Source organism: Puntigrus tetrazona, chromosome 1 (assembly GCF_018831695.1).
Source record: "Puntigrus tetrazona isolate hp1 chromosome 1, ASM1883169v1, whole genome shotgun sequence".
NCBI lineage: Eukaryota > Metazoa > Chordata > Actinopteri > Cypriniformes > Cyprinidae > Puntigrus > Puntigrus tetrazona.
Window position 1 is genome coordinate 17,740,978 of NC_056699.1, and position 25,112 is coordinate 17,766,089.

Below are 25,112 nucleotides of genomic sequence, written 5' to 3' on the forward strand. Positions count from 1 at the left end.
ACCAGAAACCGGTTTATTTACCGAAAAATAAGATTTAACGCCAAGCTTGGCACTACAAATAAAAAGCAAACAAGCGGAGGAAGCTAAGAAAGGAGAGGAGGGAGTGAGAGCGAACCTGGGGAGAAAAGGAAACTCGCACAGCAGTGGAAAGTTTCTCTCTGTCTTACTAGTTATTTTTCTCAGGTCTGTTTATGTGACACTCCGAGGGCCTTTGCAGGCTGGACGCTTGTGCTAACGTCACACCGCTGCTGCTATTTGTGCTAAATTAAGTGAAAACAATTAATATGTAAATCTAATTTAGCTACAACAACTCTTTCGGCCCAACTGTTTAGGAATTCAGCCCTCAGCTCGGCTTTCATTATTAAAAAAAACAATATTACCATTTTCCGAGCAGCTGAGCGATGACTAGAAGGGCTGCAAAGAGCCAATGACAATACAGAGCTGAGGGGAGGTGGAGGGTGGAGGGATGATAGTGTAACCCGCCACCCACGTTGCTGCGAAGAGCGCACGCTCAAAACTCAGGCACTGAACTATAAAACCGCACAGACCCCTGTATTACTCGTGCTGTCCCGTTCACTTAGGGTGATCTCAAACAGGCTTTTTCATCCGCAAGTCTTTCCACGATTATTGCAGCACTACGAGTCTCCCGGTGGGGACCGCGCTCCGGCACGCACCCACTCTGTGAGACGTAACACGCTGTTTCCGAGGGCTTAGCCCGGTGATTGAAGTGGCCACCTGCCCGGTTGTACAAGAAAGTGGTACAGGTCTTAAGCATTTCCTGTAAGTCCTCAAAGTACGTCCTGTTGTGACACTAGGGCATCTATCCAGGATGTTTAACTCTAGAACGCTTGACCCCAAAAAAAGAGGGTGAAAAACAACTTGGTTTTAATGGTTTTATTCAAACATATTTCCTATTAGTTTAAAATGTACACTACACAATAATAAACCATTTGGGTTACACATATAATTTATTATTCACAGATTTTTTTAAATTTGTGTCTTTTGACTCTGATTTGATTTAATCAAAAATCCATATGACCCTCTTTATATATATATATATATATATATATATATATATATATATATATATATATATATATATATATATATATATAATTAGGCAATATTGGGATATTTTTTTTTTTTTTAACGAACAAATACTTGAGAAATCACAGCCTATTGAATAATTTAACATTTTTACATCAAAGTACCAAGCCATCCTCTTCAAAAAGACAGCCGTGAACACTTTTTTTGCATAAAAGGTCTATTTTAGTGTCTAAATAGGGATTTAGCCCTATATGGGTCAGGTCTGGATTGCAGTTCTTGTATTGAAACTCAAGACTGTAAATTTCATATGGTTTTCTGGGCAGATTCAACTATCCTATTATTTGCTGTGTCAAAAAAAACTCACACTGTGGGTGGCACAGGAGCAAGAGAAGTTCAGCTTTTTGAAAAGTTGTCTTAATATTTTTAAGAATCATTTTTAAGTATAAATACGCGTGTTACACAAGTTTTTATAAATTGTATATGAAAATCTTGAAATCCATTAAGTCTGGGCTTATCGTCTTTTAAAGCTCCTAGAAGGCAGAGACCTGCTGGAACCACAGGAGTGGGCAAACTGGCCAGAATATGAAGGCTGTAATGATGTAAGACATGTTCACAGAGCACCCTGCCGCAAGGATTATCCTGTAAGAACAGGAAAGATTTTGAAACTAATCTAGAACGGTATGCTTTTCTGATGTTGAGTCTACTTTTATGTTCCAGAATGCACAGGGGTGAAGAATGAGGTCAGGAGAAGAGTTCTAAACCTTCCTGAAACCATTTTTGTCTGGAATGAACAAAAACAGGGCCAGAAAACATTCACGACAGCTGCAGAAAAGGAGTATTTACACCTAGTCACTTCATGCGTTTTTACTTTTCAGATTCATGTCTGATCTTGTAAGTGCCCTGTAAGACATATTTGAGACGGAGATCCTCAAGAGGTTGCTTTATATGCATACAAGAAATCAATTTACCACCCTCACGTCATTCCACACCCCAAAAATTGCATTTAGCTCTGAAACAGTGACCATATATTCTAAACAACAACAACAACAACAACAAAAAAAGCCCGAAAGTCCATTCCACCAAAATTGCCAGCTTCAAAAATGTAAAGTAATTTATAAAAGTATAAATTTATAAAACATTTAAACAAATGAGGTTCGTTCACACGCACTGAGTGCATGCCGAGCTGCGGAAAAATGTCAGTTATACCAAATTTATATTCAGACTTACTGAAAAGGCCAGTAACTCGAATTCATTTTCAGGGTGGGGGTCAAAGGGTGGACCCTTTCTGGCAGCGATGGTGTATTAGAACGTACCCTTAATACAAGTGGAACAGTGGGAGTGTTGTGGATTATGTCAGAACAGCTGTGACACAATTCTAGATGGGGACTTACAGAGTCCTTTCTCTATTAGACTCCATTTTTCGCGGTAATGGTAAAGCCCCATGAAACACACTGCAGGTATGAACGGATATTGCACGATGTAAATACGCATCTGGTATAAATGGGACGTTGGCGGCCTGTCAGAGGCGCACCACCCTGTGGTAGAATCACTTGCCTCTCACTAACACCGGCCAAGTTCATGTCAGTTACCTGGAAATACAATGGCAATGTACCATCGGCACAAATGAATAAATACTCATTTTTAAATTGGCCGTTTGCTTAAAATATTCATGTCTGGTTACACACTTGCGCATTATTTAAAAAGTTCCTCGTTTCCAGTTAACCAGGCCAAAACCTCAGAGAGAAATTAAATGACAGAAACAGTCCAACGCACAAGATGACCTCAAACTGCTTTATGCGAGTTTTCCAGAACTGTTTTTCAGCGAATAGGTTTTGTTAGGAAATGTCAGCCTCTAGTGGCCAATGAGTTACATGACATCTGATAGGTGTTTAAAGTCCATGCTCAATAAGAGCATTAGAGAAGCCGCTTTCCGTACACATCCAACATCCAATGACAGTGTGCATTTAAGTGTAATATATTTAGAAATGCCATGCCCGGTATGCATCGTCATTAATCCTTTTTGAAATAAGACAAATTATAACGAAATTATGTTCAAACAGCAAACTACTTAAAGCTGACTCTTTGTCGCCATCTATGTTTGAACACCTGGTATTGCAGTTTCTTGCGGAACTATATTTTGTGCGTGGGTTGTGCTGCAGCGCGGCTCCAGCGCGGATGAATCTAAAGTAAATAACCCTGTATTTAATAATAACAGATTCTAAACTACGTCTTGGAATATATGACCCAAATAATAAGTATTTTACCAGACATTGTCATCTGAATAAGAAAAGTAAGTCTGGCATGCTTTGTTCTGACTGAGGAAAAATCATTATCATAAATCAAACGATCGATTAGTTCACATTAAACCATGCAGGCTATTATTATTGTTAGACTTTACGAATGCTAACAACATCAGTATTGATGTATCGCTACGAGTATGGTGTGTATTAGTGTGTAGATTTCAATTTATGTACAGTCTAATCTGTAATTGTCACGTCATTTTGCTCCCTTCAAACTGCTTTTATTTCAAATATTTTTATTTTTAATTTTATTTTGTATTTTTATTTAAAACACAAATCTTGTGCAATCCCTGTAATCAGAAGCACATTTAAGACTGGAAAATAATTTAATTTCATTCGTTTAATAAAATCCTTTCTGGATTACAATCCGCCATTGAAATGATTTTTTTGACATTTAATTATCCCAGGTGCTATGAGAATAGGCTGAAATCACCGAAAACAAGAAAATGACACCACACAATGTCCTATGTAAGTGCTCCGAACAACTTGCCTGAATGCCTTTTTAGCACCATTTTAAACATTCACTAGTGTATATCATTTTTATGACTCTATGTTTTAATCAGGTAATGGGTCAGAAGATCTGAATGTGTCTAATAGGAGTTCAAAAAGATATTTTGCATGCATTTGTTTTTCGTCGACTTAAAATGGCGGGAAAGGTGTATAGATAATCCTGAGAGTTCATCGTACTCTTGTTGAGTGTTAAAGCAAGGCTTTTGATACTATTACGCACTAGCTAAGTAGAAAAGTAATTTATTATATCGCCTCCATGTGGACATTTTTTAAATAAAATACACTTGTTTGCAGTGGTGTGAAAACACCTTTTTTTTTTTTTAAAAGTAGATCATTCAGATTCGTTGTTGTTTATAATGTGGTAATAGTTATAATCTATTTACATTTAATCTATCGTCATGTAGTACTGTACCTCCTGTTATGCTGAAAAAAACACAGGACACACAATGTAGTTTTATTATGACCTATTGTACATACCGGGAAAAAAAAAAAAAAAAAAATATATATATATATATATATATATATATATATATATATATATATGGATATATGTTTGAGCAGTTTGTAATGTTTCAAATTGAACACTAGAGGGAGCTGTTTCCTTGTCCTTTGATTCTACTGGCACCTCATACATGCCACAGGTCTTCATTTAAAATAGTGAAGAGAAGACAGGAATCAGATGAATGAAACTAGCGTGTTGTTGTCTTGTTCCAATTAAACTTAAATTTGATCGTGTCATTTAAAATGTAAATGTACTTTTTTTACCATCAGCAATCATAATAAAAGGCTTACAGCGGGATACTTAACAGGTTCATTTATATTTAGAGTATTTTATTTGTATTCTACTATTTCAACATTAAATTACACATTATTTAACACCTTACGTTTATGTGAATGTCACAGTATATCCAATTAAATAATATTTACATTAAATAATAACAGATTACATTTAAAAAAAAGTGATTAGTTTGACTTCCTAAACGTGAAGAAACAAGACAGTGGTAATGAAACAATTTTATTGAATCTTCCAGTAGAGACTTGATATTCATGGAATAAAACTGCTTTCTGATAGTACAAGTAAGCAAGAACAGCACAAAAAAAGGACAGAGACAAGAAGCCGCTTATGAAAGTGCAGATATGAAGGAACGACAATTTATATTTTCTTCAAAAAAATACAAAAATGTTTACATTTTAACAGTGGATGGGATTTCACTATGAATAAAAAATTGAGAGCAAGTTAATCAAAAATGAACTACTTTTTACAAAACAATATCACTAGTGCCATTTAAAACTTAGTCAACAAAAAGGTCATTGCTTTAACCTAAAAATGCCGAGAACGCATAGGCATCATGTACATTTTTTTCTCTTGCTTTTTTTAAGGTGTTTTATGAAAACAGATTATTCGTGGTATTTCAGAAAAGAAAAAAAAAAAAGAGAAAGGAGGATGTTCTTCTGTGCAGCACAGCGGTGCAGTGCACAACATATGGACAAGTAAACAATGCCTGCCTCTGCTCTCATAGACTTACAATCCTGGGGATCAAACCACACTTGCAAAAAAACAGACTGCACAGCACTTTCCCTACTAATAAGTACATTTACACACCCATTTTATAAATCAGTCGAACGCAACTGCAATAGAAGTAGCGCAACAAACGCACGAGTTTGCTCATGCATCCCTACCCACTACCAACATGCCCTAACTCCCCATACATTTATCCCATTTAAAAGTGTTTTTGTTCAAATATATGTATTTTTCATTCTACGACAGACGTTTTTGTCTTCTTTTTTTATTTGCTACATTTTTTCTTCTTGCCGGCTGTGAAAAATTTAGCATCAATAACCTCGTTATCCTTCTCACAGCTTCATGCCTTTCGGTTCATTTAAAGCATTATATTTTCTTACTTTTTTTGTCTATCAGACGTGTTCACGCTACACTACTCTGTACAACGCTGTACTAAGTCTCTAAGCTACAATGCAGATCTTTTTTTCGCCGATGGAATACTGATTTGTAAACTGCAAAAAAGAGAAAAATTAAAAAAAAAAAACGCAAAAGAAAGAGAAAGAAAAACAAATTGGCTTAAAACCCAACTTCTCTCACAAACAAGACCAAAGGAGGATACTTGCCACGAGGCCAAGTATGATGGCCTCGTCATTTAACATGCTTGGTCGCACAAAGTTGTCAAGTATCTTCCAGATTCTCACGGGCTGAGATCTGAGGACTCTTCAGCCAAAATGTATGCCCCCAAACAAACTGCCTTCAAGTAGAATACAAACCCCACCCTCCTCCCGCCTCCCGCACCCTCCCATCAACCAATCAGCTTCTACACGGGAACCCGGACTGACAGGGTTACACTTGCAGTAGCTTTATGGTCAGCTCTGTCTAGGACACTGAGGAAATGGGGTTGTGAGGAGAGCCCATCTGGGTGAGGACTTTATCCAGCCACTGCAGGGGCCCGTGAAGATGAATCTCAATCCAGCATGGAGTGCTCGTCACATCCTGTCGATGATACTCTGCACCCCAGCCCTAGAAAACACAGGTACAAAGATATCAGCTGTATTTCTCCTCAAGCTGTGTGTTACATAAAGCAGTGAATGCGAACGCATCATGGGTGACAAAGAAAAGGCGACAAAGATATATTGAATTCATTATCAATTTTAGTACTGTATTGGACTGAAGTAGTAAAAAAATTGCAATAAAATAACGCTTTAGGTGTTTTGAAGTATTTTTAGATTTGATTCAAAACCTTTTTTTTAAATTAAACATTGCCTTTAAAAAGGACACGTCAAAAAGTGTTTTAAATTTTGAAACTGCTGAATATTCAGTGGCATAATTTTTACACTCGTGTTTGTCTCATGAAACATTATAGAATTCCTGATAAATCTCTTATTTACAACGTGTGTGCAATTTTTGTCTCTCTGATTATATTAAGTAGATCTGCAAGCAGGGGATTTTTGTGATTGACCTACAGAAAACACCTCTGATTGGACGTTGCTTTAAACAGAGATGCATGTAAATAATGTAAATAAACTTGTGCTTTTGTCATTTGAAACGGATATGAATTGGTAATAATGTTACTGCAACCCGTGCCCCCCTTTTTTCTCAGAACTGCAAAACATAAACTCATAATTGTGAGATATAGTCAAAACTGAGAGATATAAAGTTGCAATTCTTTCACTCAAAATTGGACTTTACAACTCACAAAGGTTTTATAACGCTGGTTTATCTAATAAAATATAAAGTCGTAATTTTGGCTTTTTATAACTCACAATAGTGAGTTTATATCTCCCAATTCTAATTTTGTAACTTGCAATTATGAGTTTAAATCTCACAATTCTGAGAGAAAAAGTCGCAATTACCTTTTTTTTTATTAAGTGGTGGAAACAGGCTTTCATAAAAACCTGCATGCTGCTCTTTCATGGTCTTAATATCACACCTCTGGACTCTTTGTTTATTGTTTTTGTCTTGTGCCATGTGCTCTCTGTGCCCTACCTTCCCTTCATGTTCAGTTCTAGTTCATTGTCTTCCAGCCGTGTCTTGTTAATTTAGTCAATTACCTTGTGTATTTAAGTCCTGTGTGTTTGTATTCAGTTTGTCCGAATGTCACGGTCCATTCGAAGTCTTTTTTTTTTTGTTTGGCCTGCCTGCTTTGTATTTATTATTATTTTGCCCGTTTGGATAAGCAAAGACATTGTATACCAAAAATAACCAGGATTTTTTTAAATTATCTACTGTAAATATATTAAAGTATTTTTTGATTAGTAGTATGCATTGCTAAGGGCTTAATTTGGGCAACTTTAAAAGTGATTTTCTCAATATTTAGATTTTTTTGTACCCTCAGATTCCAGATATTCAAATAGTTGCATCCAAATATTATTTTAACAATCCATACATAAATGGAAAGCCTATTCATTCAGATTTCAGATGATAAATCTCGAATAAATTCCGCTTATGACTGGTTTTGTGGCACAGGGTCACATTTGAAAAACAAAACAAACAAAAAAATATTAAAAACTTTTGGCTCGTGTTTGATAGAAGCATTCTTCAAAATATCTTTCGAGTTTGACAGAAGAAAGGTCACACAGATTTGTAACCAAATGAAGAGTAAATGATAATGGAATGTAAACGTTTTGCTGAGCGATCCCTAGCTTACCTTGACAAAGCTCATGCGGATGGTGCACATCTTGGTGAGCTCATAGACGGCTTCAAAACCATGATTGACGGACTGAGCCAAGAGCTCGGCAAACTCCTGGTTGTTGAAGATCTTCAGGCTGCAGCGACTGGGGATCTTGCATACGGTGGTGGGGTGGAAACCATGGTGATAGTTGCAGTTGCGGCTTTGAACAAAGATACTGCTGTCGCTCAAACATTCAGCGTATACCTCTCCTCCCACATAGTACAAGTGGACTCCTGCAAAACACAGGAAAAGATGATTGTGAGTTTACATGAAATACTTCGCTTATTTGAATATTGTAGTGCTATATTAGTTCGATTCAACTCAAAATAGGAATATAGTTGCACTGTTGTTTTATATAGCGATCATTTCAGTCAGACCTTTTCCGATGTGGCGTCGAGTGTTCTCAATGGTGGAGTTGCGGTTGACATTAGACAGCAGACCGAGGCAGAAACGGTTCCGGTTGTTGGAGGGGTCGGTAAAGCCGTCGACCAGTACGCTGGTTGATGAGGCCTGGAAAGCCTCTCCCACACGATTATTCAGCTCATAGTACACAATGGAGCACCAGTGTTTGGGTTCTGCGTATGCCACGGGCTGAACATCTGCACAGATGTTTATGAACTCATTGAACACAAGCACTCAGACACATACGGTATTGAAGCAAAGTATAGTGGTGCAAACATTATAAGTAATAAGTACCTCTATATAAGGGATAGTTCAACTAATAATTTTTTTACTAATAACTAATAAAATTATGCATCCTCATGTTATTCTAAACTTGCAAGGCCTTCGTTCATCTTCACAAATTAAGATATTTTTGAAGAAATATGTGAGCTTTCTGACACGTGCAAGGCCCGGAAAGGTAGTGAAGACGTTGTTAAACAGACCATGTGACCTCAGTCGATTAACTGTAACGTTATAAAGCATTAATCATGTGTAAGCATACACTGAAGAATGACACGAAAGAAAGAAATTGTTCAATAAAGTCTTTTTTTTGCACACAAAAAAGTGTCCTTGTAGCAAAAAATTAAGGTTGAACCACTGATGTCACACGGACTATTTTAACAATGTACTTTATGAGCCTTGAATGTGTCAGTTGTTTTGCCATCTTTGAAGAGCAAAGACATCGGCCTTTCCGATTTAATCAAAAATACCTTAATTTATGTTACAAAGAATGAGGGAGAATATGACAATATTTTCATTTTTGGGTAAACTATCCCTTTAAGATCACCAAGACTGCATCTATTTGATCAAAAACCCAGTGATCACAGTAATACTGTGAAATACTAAGGTTTTAATTTTCTATTGCAGTATATTTTAAAATGTCATTTGTTACTGTGATGCAAAGCTGAATTTTCAGCAGCCACCACTTCAGTACCTAGTGTCACATGAAAAAAATGACGAAAGTCAAAAACAACCACATTTACATAAATGTACACACATTTTGTAACGCTATACATATTTACATTTCAACAATTTAATGCATCATTTAATGCATTCCTGCTGAATAAAAAGTATTATTCTAAAAAAAAAAAAAAACTATAATACTGACCCAAAAACAGCAGTGTGTATTTTTAATATTAATATTTTATGACCTTTTGAAAGTTGCCAATTTTACAGGTTAACATAAAGCATATTATTATTTTTATTTGTTTTTGACTGTATTGACTTAATCCCTAAAACATATATTTATTTTGCTATTTTGCAATATATGAATGCACTTTTAAGGCTGGATTGTGACTTTGAATGTGATTAAGCAATATGATTAACAGATTTAGACTTGCATCTCATCTCTTACAGCAGAGGGCATATCGATTTTACTAGGGTATTTATATGAGGTCACTGTTGCTAGGCTATTAATGGTAACACTTTAGTAACAGGCTGCAGTGATTGGTTATTACCCTGCACTATTCAAGGGCCGACAAAATACAACCAAATCAGCATAATACAAGTGGGATAGCTGTCCGTATCAAATCTCACCCCAGCGCAAGCAAATGTGTGTGTCCCATAAAACACCGGTCATTAATATGTCCTCTTTTTGATACCCGCAGTTCATCTGTGCCAACTGTGCAAATCCCAAAGAGAGGGTAATGTGTTTATCTATGGCATATTTCTACCCAGCTTCCTCTGGTCTGTGACACTGGGCCACAGGTGTGTTTTGTCTACTCTTTTCCCATTAGCCTATCACAATAGAAATGAGCTCCACAGGATGCAGCTTGAATGCGCATCCCAAAATTTTGACCGTACCATAATTTCCACAACTATTTCAACAGCTAGCCTTATCTCTGCCCGCCCCTCTCCTCCTGTGCGTCACTACATACAGACTGTATATGTAATGGGCTGCATAATTTGAATCACTGTTTTCATGGCAAAAGTTTTCCAAACACAACATACCTAAAAAACAGAAATGTAAAATCTGCAATTAACTCATATTAAAGGTGTTTACAGCATCCAGGGCAGTAATGTATGCAGTGTTCATTCAAGCTTTTGCTTTCACTGACTAACTGTAAAAAATGAGCCACAACCAATGCTAAGTCACAGTCCAACAGTGCTGCAATAACTAACGGATAATAGAAATAATTAACAGCAAATTTCATTATCTAGTCTGGCCTTCTTAAACTTCGATCAGTCATGGAAAAAACACAGTCTATATACAAAACACGTCAAAAAGTAGCGGAGGGTGCATGACCCTAGTTGTCTTAAACATGAGAATGCTTCATATTATATATTCTTTAAGCAAACTTATGTACTCGCATACATTTACTGGCTTAGTTGACAGGTGCCTTTGCTGTTTAAAGCGTTTCAGACATGTCTGCCAAACACATACAGCACAACGCATTGCATTTTATGATTATATTGTCCTGACAGCAAGCAAGTCAGGACAGTAAGTCCTGAGTGGAAGCACACACATGAGCTCCAATCAGAAAGAACACAACAGAGAACTGAAGTAGAATAATTCTGACGGCATATTGTTTCTGGATCTTAAAAGTAGTCCATTAATGACATTTCAATGAAAGTAGTGAAGTTATCATAACGGATTTGATTGGATACAAATGTAAAAACTATCTAATGTTTCCATGTCAATACTGCACGCAATTTTCTAACATTTACCTTCGATATCTTTTTTTGCACATGTATGGCAGAGACTGCATATCCTTCATTTATTTTCTTAGCCTTCAATCTGAGCATTGTTTGGAGGAGAGCAGTGAGCAGGATGTGGAATAAAATACAGAAAACTGATTAATTATTAATGCTACTGTTTACCGATGTTCAAAGAACATTATTTTCTGCTATTGTAACTTAATGTATGCGATTTTATTACATACTTTGCTGCAAGATTAACCAGATGTGAAGAACAAAAAAGTCCGACTGTCTGCAAATTTGAGTGTGTGAGAGTATGTTTGTGTTTGTACTTCCTGCACCTGCAGTGTGGGCAGGCAGCTGCTGATAGCTATAAGTAACCCATGTCAGGCTGTAAGGAACGGGCAATATCTTTGCCTGAGCGGCTGAGGATAAGTGCGGTGTCTCATTTTGGTGTGGTTTTTATCGTCACGAAACCCTAAAAGGCATTTTTGAGATGTTAACGTGTGCAAACAGGTTGCTCATCAGTAAAAAAAAAAACAATAATGGTGGGAGTAATTTTGTTCTTCCGAATAAAAAAAGGTTTTTTTCCGAAACGTGACACACATGCGTTAATCTGGAGTGATGACGGGTTGCCGTGGCTGATGAGTCTATGTCATCAGTTTTACGAGCTATTCTCAGTATTATTTGTGAACGTACCATCCAATCACTGCACTGTATTATGCATGAGGATCTCTTACAACAAAAAATTCAAATCTCACGAAAGAGCTTTGCGCTGTCAGTTGATTTCTTTCAATTTAATCTTTAAACACGCATGGAGTGAGCATGAGAGAGATGTTTAATAACATTTATCATAGTTATAATAATCATAGTTGATATCCAGACCAGAACAAGGATGTTTGAAGCACTTGTAAGTATATTTCGTATTCTCTTGTGCTCCAAACATGACCCAGCTCTGTGTTTGTGCACATATCATGTCTCCTTCAAATAAAATATACATGAATAAGGTATTTTGGTCATGAACATGATAACGCGACGGGTCATTGTGATGCACAGCAAACAATATAGACCGAAAATTCAAAGAAGAGTAAACAAAAAGTAACTATGTCTTTATTCTATCATTTTAAATATATTTTTGTTATTCATCTGTCTTTATAATAAGTGTATTATAGGTCCGTTTTATTGGTTGTTTTCTCCCCTCTTCCCACGCTTTATACTGCCAGTTTTCCACAGTGGGAGTAAAAGCCCATTTCTTACAGTCTTTTTCAGATCTAAGGTGTGAAAGACAAAGTGCTGAAACAGGGGTTTCATGACCATTGAAATGGAGTGTACCTGGTTGGTTGTTGAGCTCCAATGGCAGGTTCTGGCCTAGCAGGTTAGTGTCCATTGGCTGGGGACAGTCCTGTGTCATTGGCTCCTCTGGGGGCATATAAGCTGGTGGAGGGGTTTCTTTTGAAGCAACAACCCCCCAAAAAAAACAAAAAACAGAAAAGATGTTGATACATGTGATGTTTACATGTGTTTCAAAATCTGTAGTAAACTATGGCAGTGTAGATTACTATAGAAGCACAGAAAGTCTTATTTTTTAAATTCATATTGAACCAAAAAAAAATCAATATTGTGTTTCCACTCTTTTCCAAAAGTGGAAAAAGGGAGATATTGATCTTGGCAGTCAGAGTTGAGAAAGATGTCCAATTTGCAGTCACTCCCTCAGAAGTAGAAACACTAAGGCAGCAGTGTTGCTGACTAGTTTTTGACATGTTAATAATGCCAAACTAAAACAAATACACCTGAATTTAATAAATGTAGTAAATCAAACTATAAATATGTACCTTTAATTAGCACGTCTTCAAACATAAAAATACATTTTCTCCTCTAAAAGAGTAATTACAAAGCAATATAGTTATATATTATTTTTTTTAAGTAAACAAATGCTGTTGTTTTGATCCACACAAAATCTGGCACATTTTGATTCTTATTGTAAAGTTCACCTGGCATCTGAAAAGGGCTGCCTGGGTCCGAGCTGGATGGAGAATGGGGGAAGGTGGCTGTACTGCCTGTGCCGCTGTTGGGCGAGCTGGGGTAGCTGTTGGTCGGGGAGTTGGGGGTGAAAGGAAGGGCGTTCGCTGGCTGCTGTTGAAAGGAGTCGGGGAAGGTGGCGTTCTGAGGCATAGGGGGTTCTGTCTGGTGCAGTGGGTTACGGAAGCGTGGCAGCATAGAGAGTTTTGCATTGAACTCGCTGTTTCGCGGCACCAGTACAGGTGGCAGCACTGAAGAAAGAGAGGGGAAAGATAAACAAATCATAAACAATCAGAATGAAGTAAGTGACACGAATGCTTTAACAAATCAATGAGATTCGTGTATGGCCATATCCAACCCATGACCACCAAATCAGAACATATCTAACAAGCTACATTACTCCATAATCACTGAGAATAAGAAAATCCAACAAGACCTATACTAACAAAAATATATATATATTATCTAGGTAAGTGGCATATCTGCGCTAGTGGACAAATATTCTTTTGTGTGTGTGTGTGTGTGTTTTTTGAGTAAACAATGAGTGCAGCTAATACGATTTCTAACGATTGTTCTTCTATTCCGGTCTCCATAACCCATTCAAATAGTGCCCATCTGTTTTTAATGAAGCTGACTAGCTAGCTTTGTGTCATCTACATACCCATTGTACTGTGAGGAGTGAGGCAATGACTAACAATGGTCATTGTGAATCTGTAAGGTGATGGCACTATGGAGCCATATGCATTTTTAGAATATTTCATTAGGTTTAATATTGGATTATCAGCTCGGAATATACGCTAGAAACTAAACTGGAAACACTGGAGACCGCAAATGCAAAGCACCCTTCCAGTTAAGAGTCAGGTGTGACTTCTTCGTTCAGGAAAAATATCTATATAGTTGATACAGATGCACAAGAACTAGACGAATCCTGAATTTCCTGCTTAAACAAACCTGAAAACTCCTAACAGTAATCATTATCGCAGACTCACCATAGCCATTTGGAGAATACTGGCCAAAAATGTGACTAATTCAGTTAAATTAATTTTTTTTATTAAAATTTTAAAATTGCACACCTAGAACCAAAATATAGCAAAGAAGCAATAAAATAACAAGTCACCCAAATGTCACTATTCTGTCATCGTTTACTCACCCTCATGATGTTACAAACCTCTATAACTTTCGAAAAAGATATTTTGAGGAGTATTTAAAATATCTACATCCATACAGTGAAAGAACTATCATTGCATTGTCAAAAAAAAAAAAACAGGTGTCCAGACATCCACAGGCCTGCACTACACAAGCGTGTGCAAGGCGGGCAACCAGTCTTTCCTGCTATTGTCTGTGTGGGTGACAGGAGTTCCTGTAAAACTCTTCCTCTATACAGCCACATGTTTTAGCCTCCACACACACATACACACAAAAGTGTACACAGACCCTGAACAAAGCCCTCATTCTGCCCCCGCCTGGAATTTCCTGCTCCTGCTCTCATAATGCGCACACACACACACACACACACACACACATACTGTGGACAGCTGTTTCTGTGTTGTCAGCTGACCCTCATCTTCTGCTTAGCCAACAAAAAGGGGGCTGTGCGTTTGAAGTCCATTCTTTCACCATAAGCAGAGACCATAAGCAGAGGTAAAGAAAATATTCTTGTTTCCCATTAAGACACACACAAACACATGGAGAACTGACGGTTTTTAGACTCCACTGTTTTCTTTCAAGCGGTATCAGGATCAAACAAACGAGAAAAGCACCTGGCAGAGGCCAGAGAGAGATATGGAAGGGGAAGGACTGAAAAAGAAAGAGCAAGACCATCTGCAGGAACCATGGGAAGGGAAAACTCAGGAACATGCATGAAAAAGGTATATAATCCATATGGGATTCACTGACAGAGGAAAAGAAAGTAATAAATAAAAACTGCACACCACTTGCATTCAAGATAATACCATATTACTTAAAAAAAAACATGCAAATAAAGTCAGCTTGCTTTACAAAACAAAAACAGTTTAGTGATATGCACAGGACCTTTTAGCCAATGAACATCCGTGGCTTTTCCAGCTGTTTATGACTTCTGAACAATAATTTTTTTTTACAAACGTTTCATAGAGATCTAAATCACAAGGAACAAATTATAACGAAATGAAATATATGACCTTAACATTTTAGTAACTACAATGACATTCACAAAGCATGACATTTTAAAAATCTTTGTATTTGCAGGATTTTTTTTGGACAATGCGAACCCTGTGTATGGATCGTGAATGAATAGGCTATGTGTTTTTGAACAAATCTGTAATGAGAAAAATCATTCTTGTTTACTTCCATGCATCATAATTTGTGTTCACTGGAGTTTTGCCCTTTTGAAGCACGGCTGCTTGCAATGTTTTAAAGAACAATAACCATAAAAACATAGCAGCAGATGCTAATATTCCCTTTGCTATGAGAAAGCGAAGTCAAGTGGATGTTGATAGGTTATCGATGTCTCAGTAAAAATGTACTGTTGCTATGTGTTGTTATAGGTTATAGTTCTGGTATGAATGGCTTTGAATGATCATTATTACTTTATAGTTATATAGTTATCGTCTTTAGTGTGGATGGGCCTTAAGACCTGTGTCAGTACAAATATAAATAATGGGAATAATTAAGTGACTGAATCATAATAGACTTGCCACCACCTATTGTCATAATGATGTAGCCTAAAGAAATGGCCACTGAATGAACAGATTCAAATCGCTTGGATGAATCAATGAATCCCAACCACTAGTACAATGAATCAATCAGCTTCTATTATTTATTGATCGAATATATTTAGCCACTCACCTGGGCTGTCCACCCTCTTGTAGTGGTAGGGATTGATGCACACATCCTTCTGCTTAGATCCAAAAGGGAACTCGCAACACTCCAGGGCCTTGAGCTCATGATGTGACTGCAGGTCGGGCCAGCGCCACACGCGACAGTAGATGACGTGAGGCAGCCCTTTCCGGTGTGACACCTGGAGCCTTCCGTCCAGTGAGCGGGGGATTGTAACACAGTTGCTTGGCTGACCAGGGCAGCTGAGTGCCCTCTCCAGCTCCTCCATAGCACCCTTCTTCTTCTTCAGCTTCTTGACCAGAGCATCTACGGCCTTCTCCGCCCACTTCTCTTCTTCGTCGCCTTGCTTCCAGCCCAGCAGTCGCTTGACCGCCGGGCTGGTGAAGGAGAAGAGCGAGGTGACGTTCATAATGGCGCCACGTGCGCCCCAGCCAAAGCTGTCACAGTTACTCCGTAGGATTGGGCCACGCAGGAACAAGGAACTTCTGCTCTGCCTCCTCCGAGAGAATGAAAATACTCAACCGCAGCGACACATGGACAGGGGTAATTACTGAGGTCTGTGCTGTTCCAGAGCTGGGTCAGAACGTCAAGTGCACCTGTGAAGAGACAGACAACTCAGTCAGACTTGCATACTTTGGGACTGGATTAAGAGATTTCAGCACTGACACTGAAGGCTGGAAAATCCTTCATGACTTTAGTCTAGATTTTTGGCCTGATTTAGAGTCTGCAGAAGTCATCGGATTTTACTAAAATACCAAATTTCGATGTCTCAAACCAAAATCTATTGTAACTATATGAATTTAATATTATTACTATTACTATTTGAAAATAAAATATGAAATGAAATCTGTTAATTATCAGTGCTATTAGTACGTGATATATTAAAGCATGTAGCCTTCAAATAGTGTTCAATTATGTAAACACTGAATTTAAATAATTAAAAAAACGATTTATGAATAAATGCTTCACATTAAATAGTTTTTTCAGTGCAAAGAAGAAACGACTACATAAAGTGCAGTCTAAACTAACATATTTAAATCAAATATAAATCATTTATGAACAAAGCAGCATGTACACAGCTTAACACAAAAAGGCTGATCAAATACAGACATTCATTTAATTCACAACACACCATGTTAAAAACGAGTGCTGTCTCTGCATGCATCTAGCTGAGACCCCGGCAGCCTGATTGTGAATGAAAAATTAATATTAGTCAAAATAAAACTAAAAATTCACATTGCAACATAAAAGCGGTGCATTTCAATTTTAGGTTCGCATCTGGGTGCCTAATCAGTGGCGCACAAGTTGCAGTAATGATTAAGTGTTGTTGCTGCGGCTTTCATTCAAAATATTAGAGAAATATCTTGGTTAGGTTCAACCAAGCCATGCAGATCACATCCTTTATTTTTCGGTGCACACATGAGATACATTAAAAGCTGATGTCACATTGGCTTATCTGCTTGTCATTCACTCAACAAACCTGTCTGTCATTGGCTATAATACTTAGTGCTGCAAAAACACAGTGTATATAGAAAACCTTGACGCTCAGAGTGCTCCAACAAATGTAAAAGCATTTGAAAGCAGCCATCTACAAAATTGTGTCATAATATACTTTTAATATACCTCTAATATACCTTTAACCAGTCAATTTAGAAGGAAATACAAATGTATTCTTTGCTGCATATGATATCCCACTTTCCTGTGTGTTTGATAGCTGAATTAAAATTAAAATGGTAATGATAGTGATTTTGTTGGTAAATATTTTTTTAAATAACTTTTAAACTTTTGATTTCACTTCTAGCAATATAAATTAGTATTTTAGTAATTAAAATCTATATTTCATATTAAATATTGGCTTAGTTATCACTGAGGTTTTTTATATTTTGCTGTAGACAGTGTTGCCAAGTCTATGGTTTTCTTGCAGGAATTGGGCTACTTTATCGTGGGTCATCTTTTATATCCATGAGTTGAGGTATATTAATGCACGAACGCTTTAATGCTGTGTGACGCAATACATCTTCTACCCTGAGATCACTGTGATGACGATCATCCCGTTACGGCTTCTCGGAATGGCATCCTTTCACAGCGCAAAGAAAGCTTCCAGTTACATCTGCTCTACGGTAAGTTCTCAAAATGGCTTTCAGGATATGGGAAGTGGGATGTGTCCATACGACTCGCTAAATGATACCGGTGTGACACACTACTGAGTGATGCTGTATAGCGCTGAACAATGTCCTGACTCATATCGGTTTCCTCATTCGTAAAGATGCTGCAGCTCACAACAGACCGCTGTAGGCTTTGAAACATATTATAGGCTCTAGCTAACCAATCACTCGGTCAAAAAAAAAAAACGGGAGCCTTTCCACATCCTGAGAATAGAGAGGAAATGCATTTGGGATAAAGATAAAAGTGTCCATTCAGAGAGATCCCAAAGCAGCCATTCACCAAGCAGCTTTCAGAGAAGGGAAATAAGAGAGCGCACAATGCAAGAGTTCACACTTCTTTTGAAGTTACCAGATGCTTCTGCATAACATCCTCATTGGAATAAAGCAAGAGTCCTGAAATACAGTTCTCGGGGTGGGACGCTTTCGCATCGAGTATGATAACTGAACCACTTCTGAGCTGCAAAACATTTTTCTTGCTCCCTTTTTCTCTTCCTTTCACACATATGAACAGTCTAAGGTTATTTTGTTTTCCCAAGGACTTTCCAGCCTATCAAGAGTCTGAGAGGCAAGAAATTTTTTTTTTTCCTACTGATTCTGTTCTGGCCCATCAACACTAGATAAGTAAGGTGACATCAGATAGCAGCTATTTGAACTATGCTGAGTGCTAAGAATAATGTTGTCCTCGGTGAGTGTGACTGCCCTCAGCTACTGTTTCATTTCAGAAAGCTTGTCTGATGTAGGTTACAAATACAATCGGGGCAAAGTATCACAACACAAATGCTTCTGTAGTCTTAATTTGGCAATATTTTAATTCGATACGTTTTTTACAGACTTGCTGCAAAAATCGAAAACAAAATCACTGGCTTGAAAAATCACTGGCTTGTAAACCAGCGTGAACTCTGCACACCACAGCTGGAGTCATTCAATGAAAGCGGTTGCTATTTGTTAACAACAGTGAGAGTAGTAGCTGTTATTGTGGACCACAGCGCAAGGAAGGCTAAAAAGTTGCTGCTAAAATTAGCATCATCTCGCAGCCAAATACTCATTTAAAAGCCTGGGACCTTATGCTGTTGTTAGGGAAGAGATGAGCAAAGGCCAGGAAGCGCATCACCAATAACCTGCACTATGGAAATATATGTATAAATACACACACACACATATATATATATATATATATATTGGTTGGTCTTCAGGTTCTCTTTGATTATTACAAGGGATCTAATTTTTGTAGTCTTTCATAATAGAACCTAAAATTTCAATGGACAGGAAGCAGGAATTTCTTTCTTCTTAAGATAAGCTAAGGAATATAACAGATGAGATAAATATGTGGATAATTTAGCATCTGTTCTTGCTGAGTAAGGACCAGGTAAACTTCATGTCACGGGAGATCTGTCACTGAATCGATGTGTATGAATTCTTCTTCTGCTTAATGCTTTTTCAGATCACTTTTTCAGTGATACAGTAATACAGATCTCTTAGCTCATCTCATCATATTTTCAGCTTAGGTGTAATGTTTATATACAAAATGGTAAATCTGAATAAATTTGAAGTTGTCTTTGTTACAGTGTAATTATACATTCAGGTACCAATTAATATTAACTATTAACTACATTACTTACTATATGGTTGGTGTTAAGGTTTGTCTTAGTGTTACTAGCATGGAATTATGCATATTGTATTGTTATTATAATAAGCACATGTAATAATGACACCTTAAAAACTAAAGTGTTGCTAGGCATCTTTTTTAAAAATCTGTTTTAGCATAGGAACCAAACTTTTTGTATGAGTTTTATATGAATTTTTATAAGAGTTATATTTAAGTTAGATCTCACACAACATGCAGGTTCATGCAAGTACAATAAACATATTTTGTTTTGGAAATCCTGCAGATTAATATTTTGTTGTCTTGAAGTTGCTGTGTTAGAAAATGACTATGGACTGTATGAATTGATGCTAATAATTCTCAGATTATATATTCTCTGAAACGTAATATAATGACAAAATCTCAAGGTTTTTGGAAAAAAATGTATACACTTCTCTTTTCTTTAGCTTTTTGTTTTTCCGCAGTTCATCTAAAATGTGAAAATCCAAATAATGTCTCAATTAATGCAAAGAGATGCTGTGTTAATACCACTCTTACATTCTGAAAAACATTAACAAAATCATACAATTTAAAACCAGTAATAACATTAACACTGAACAAAAAAATAGAAACCTTGAAAAAAAAATGAGTTGAATTAAGCACTAAGCAAATCTGAGATTGTGATATCAAAGTGACGATTACAAGGGACATATTATGATACGCTAAACTCTCTCTAATAACTAAGACTAAGGAGCATAGTAACACTTCAACACCTTTGTGTGACTGTTACAAGTATCTCCCTGACACATCAAGAGCCTCTTTATCTTCACGTATCACCGGCAGCCAAGAGCTTCTCATTGTTAAAGGCTGCAGGCCACTTCAAACTCAAATACACATGCAGCTGTTCCCTTAGGGAAGCTGTCATACATGTTGAAAGCGCCCTTCCCGAACCCAAACACCACACGGATCTGGTCGTCCCGCAGCAGGTGCTGTTTGAACATCCGAGGATTCTCTTCTCACACCAGGCCCTTGGGTTTGGTGAGATCTTTTGGTCTGTGTGGTTAGAGCTAAGCTTTGATGACCGCCGACAGGTCTCAGAGCTGCTGTCCAGCTGCCTTGTTTAATTCAATTCCACGTCATTTAGAGAGGAACTCCACAGTCCAAACATCAAGACAAAGGCCTACAAAGACTGTCGGAGTGATGGGAACTGATACATATTATTGAGGATTCATAAAATCTGACCACTGGTCTGACCACACACTTGCATAAAAGGTCAATATACAATTGTATTGACTCAGACAGTGTTAGTTTGGGCTGTCTGGAGCCCAGTCAAAACAACCAAGTACCGGCGAGTACCGTTAGGGCCAACTGCCTAGTTCACGGACGTGGGACGCAAAAAATTGGGTGGAGACGAAATGAGCGTAAGATGAGCGCAAAGGGGTCTTGTCAGGGAACTGTGATTGAGCACTTGCTGCTTGAAAAACTGCGCAAATGGAAAAAAACGGCTGTTTCGGTTCCACATTTGCGAAGAAGGGCAGCCATTAAAATGCAATCACTGTGCGTTCAGCTAGTGCTCTCCAGGCCTGAGTGCATGTAAATATTAGCATTAGCTTGAGGGTTGGTGCAGCGGGCAGAGCTAATGTGGCTCCCATCACGCAACTTTGACAGCCTTGACCCCCCGCATCATCTCCATGTATCATTTTGCTCTGGTTCAGTGCCGTTAATCAATTTAGGAGGCAGTAATGATGCTCTCTCGGTCCTCCCAGGGGACTCGGCATTATAAAGAACTTACATTATTTATCAAGGGCTGGATCTGGGACCCTCCATTAAGCGCTAGCTCTATTGCAATGTTCTCTAATAATAAAAAAAAATAAAAAAACGAGGGTTGGGGGTTGGACAAATGGAGAAGGAGGCATAAAATGAAAGTGAGAGAGGCAGACACTCAGAACAAGAGCAAGCGAGCTTCAAAAATCGCTGTGATGCCACTTTTAAATCAAACTGGCCCTAGGTTCATGCTCAACAGCTAATGCTCTGTAAACTGATGGCTAATTGTTTGTTCTCAGTATGCTGTGAGTCACTGTGGAGCTTCGCGGATACTATGAGCCGACAAACCACTAGCATTACAAAAGAAGGTTGACCTGTTACACTTCTTGAAAACAAATCATTGGAAAGGCATTTCATATTTAGACACATACATCATATGTGGTTTGTCCACACATGCCATGGATGCATTCACTTACAGCAATCAGAAAGAAGGAACACTATGGTCAAATGTCTTGTAGTCTGTTATGATATTTTGACGGGTCAATTATTTTGGTTCAGTTAGCTTGCTCACGTGTTTACTTATTCATGGATTAATTCATGTGTTAATTAGATCAAATGTCTCTTTCTCACAATATCAACACCACCAACAATAACAACAGAAATAATGATGAAAACCACTTTTTAGGTCTGTGAACAATACGCCAAACATCTTACATTATGATACACAGTTGTGATCATTTTTATACTATAGTGGTTATAAGGACGATGATCATTTTGATTCACGTCATATTATTATTTAGCAACAACAACAACAAGTTATTAAAATAATAATGAACATCATTTAAAATCCGTACAAGCAAAATTTTATATTTAAATTTATTTTACATATTTTTCAATTTATTTTTAAAATAATGAGTAAACATTAATAATAATAATAATAAAATGACAAATAAAGTAAATAAATAAAATAGTTAAAAATGTAACTATCTTTTTTTTTCCCCAAAAATTGTATTTTATTTTAAATTGCATTTATGCTATCTAAACAAATTTTGGGTCACCATTTAAACCTCAGTCACGTAAGCTTTTAATTTTCACAATATTCAATGAAAGCTAATGTCAAAACACTAAAGTTAAGCTACATGTTTTACTGTACATCCTGTACTAATGAACTGAAAATGTATTAGCGTAGTACAACGTCTCTATACATTCAATAATGATTATTTCGATGGCTTTCTAATGTACTGTACTAGTTACAGGCCAGCCTTAAAATGCAACACTCAATTTATACAATGTACGAGAGGGTCACTGCTCATCTCAGTCCATCAACGTACCTAGACAACTCACCCAAACAATACAGTGAGTTAAATGCTGATATAAGACAATCACCCACACACAAACACACACACACACACACACACACACACACACAATGTGTGAGAATAAAACAATCCAAGCAAATCATGGACAAGGACAAATTCTTGTCCTTTGAGTAATCTGATATGTCATCTTCAATGATGTCAGGAAATCTGGCTCAGGTCTCACAGGCTCTGCATGCATCATGTACAGGGGCAAATAATCACTGTAAGTGACGTCTATGATTTATTGCCATTTTCGAACAACCAAAAAATTCCCCTCCAACTGCACAATAAAGCGAAGTGGGTGGTAAAGCACGAAATCCAGCAAAACGCAATGAATGATATATTAAGGAATTACTAAACAGATTTGAACAAATGTGTGTGGAATTAATAATAATAAAGGTCAACAGCACATACACAAATGCAACAATGAAAAGAAATGATTTTTTTTTATATAATACCGAAACTTACTACACAAATCAAGAGCACACACATCATGTGACAGTCAAATAAAACTGTACTTAATGCAATACAAACTGCATGACTTAATGAGAACTACAAGCTGAATTACACACACACGCGCGCGCGCGAGAACCATAGCAAATACTAAGTGATTTACTCTCTTGGGTTGTTATGAAGAGCCACCAAGTTGGATGCTTCATTACCGCTTTCAATGCGCGATAAACACTCGCTAAGAAGTTGCAAATGGCGCGCTCCGCAAAAAAACAAAAACATTTACAAAAGCGGCGTTTGTAATTTCGCAGTTTGTTGACGCGTTTAAAAAGAAAAGTAAAGTTCACTGTACCTTGTGCGCCACCTCGACGCGATCCTTCACAGCAGTCATACGGACAGACTCGCCGTGCTCGCGCCTGGCGTCAGTGTGTCGCGGACCGCCGCACCCTCCGCACAGAGCTCGTATCCCGCCGCGGGATATAGTGAGGGGCGGCGCGCAAGTCCTAACAAGTCCTACTTTTTTACACATTCAACGTTTTCGAAGTGCTGTGGATGAATTATGTAACATTGTAACAATGTAGCCTGCTCTTTCTGTGGCCCTTCGTGGCGCTGTCCTGGCTAGGGCTGTGGGGAAACCATGTGGTGCAATGAGCGTATGGAGTGATGCTGTTTTAATTCAGCTCAACATTGCAGCAACTAAGGATGTGATTTATTACTGTGCAGTAGAACAGGGTGAGTACAGTACAGGTAGTGTGTGTGACAAGTGAAGAAACTACTAAAAGTCAAATAAACCAAATCAGTTAATCCCAGGAGAGGGATTTGCATGTTTGAAATTAAATCGTGTGATACAAGTATTTAGCCTGCCATGTTAATTGATTGATTGACATGTCACAAATTCCTTTATAGCTAATATGAATCGCATGTACATGTACATTAATATATATATATATATATATATATATATATATATATATATATATATATATATATATATATATATATATATATTTATTATTATTATTATTATTATATTATTTTATTTTTTTGAAAGTTATTTAGATCAGACATAGAAAAATAACAAGCATTAAGCTCAGTTACTTTTGTTTTATAAAAATAGCCAAATAATAATCATAAATAAAGACAGCCTATATATAGCCTAAATAAAAGATAAAAAGTAAAAAATAAATAAATAATTAAATAAAAACTTTAGTCACGCCTGAAGATATAAATATCTTAAATATTTTTTTTACTCTCGCAAAAAAATTAATAAAATTAAATCTATCAGTGTAAGATATTTTTGCATGTCAATCACAAGTTGTTTGCAACAACGTGAAGACGAAAAGCAAAACGAAAAATTTACACCCAATCATAAAAATTCAATCATATTTTCTACAAACGAAATGCATAGCTAAATCAAAGAATGCACGCCTATTTAAGACAATATTCACGAAATGTTGGGTTGCTAATGTCAAGAATCAAAAACAAATATTTTTTTCTTCATTAATTTCCTAGCTTATTATGTTTCTGAGTGAGAGAGCTCTAGGAACTATATTTTCCGATGGCGGCGCTGGCGGAGGGACACCATCGAGAGTAGCGGTGCGGCTCGCGCAGATTACGTCACGCGGTTGGCGACAGAATGTCTGAGTGAGGCGCGAGTAAGCTGCACGTGAATGTGAAATCTGGGAAAACACTGCGAGCTGGGACTGCGTTTGGAGAAGCGTGCACAATCATGAAATGCTTCTCTTCTGTTTCAGAAATGCATCGTATATTAACAGGTTTTTTAAAAAAAATATCGTAATTGATCGATCATCGTTATTATAGCCTATTGTTATTTTTGTTTGTTTATT

The 25,112-nt window shown here is 37.2% G+C and overlaps 1 protein-coding gene across 2 annotated transcripts; it reads right to left on the bottom strand.

Annotated features, from left to right (window-relative positions):
- Positions 1–4,859: 4,859 nt before the first annotated feature.
- smad1 (SMAD family member 1) lies at positions 4,860–23,755 on the bottom strand. Of its 2 annotated transcripts, XM_043246555.1 has the most exons (8): positions 23,618–23,699; positions 17,079–17,131; positions 15,956–16,542; positions 13,102–13,380; positions 12,443–12,559; positions 8,410–8,631; positions 8,009–8,265; positions 4,860–6,381 (listed from the first exon to the last, which is right to left on the bottom strand). In XM_043246555.1, exons 3-8 carry the CDS (start codon positions 16,353–16,355, stop codon positions 6,238–6,240), a joined length of 1,419 nt encoding a protein of 472 aa, XP_043102490.1. In that variant the 5' UTR covers positions 16,356–16,542; positions 17,079–17,131; positions 23,618–23,699; the 3' UTR covers positions 4,860–6,237. The 2 variants fall into 2 exon arrangements, with proteins under 2 accessions (XP_043102490.1, XP_043102481.1); XM_043246546.1 differs by lacking the exon at positions 17,079–17,131 and having other exon boundaries at positions 23,618–23,755.
- Between the last annotated feature and the right edge of the window lie 1,357 nt (positions 23,756–25,112).

Excerpts from the sequence above, each read along its gene's own strand:
- smad1 (XM_043246546.1), bottom strand. The coding sequence starts at position 16,355 with ATGAACGTCACCTCGCTCTTCTCCTTCACCAGCCCGGCGGTCAAGCGA. Across the intron at positions 8,266-8,409 it reads TCGACGCCACATCGGAAAAG|GAGTCCACTTGTACTATGTG; the intron begins GTCTGACTGAAA and ends TGTGTTTTGCAG. Across the intron at positions 6,382-8,008 it reads TCCGCATGAGCTTTGTCAAG|GGCTGGGGTGCAGAGTATCA; the intron begins GTAAGCTAGGGA and ends TGTGTTTTCTAG.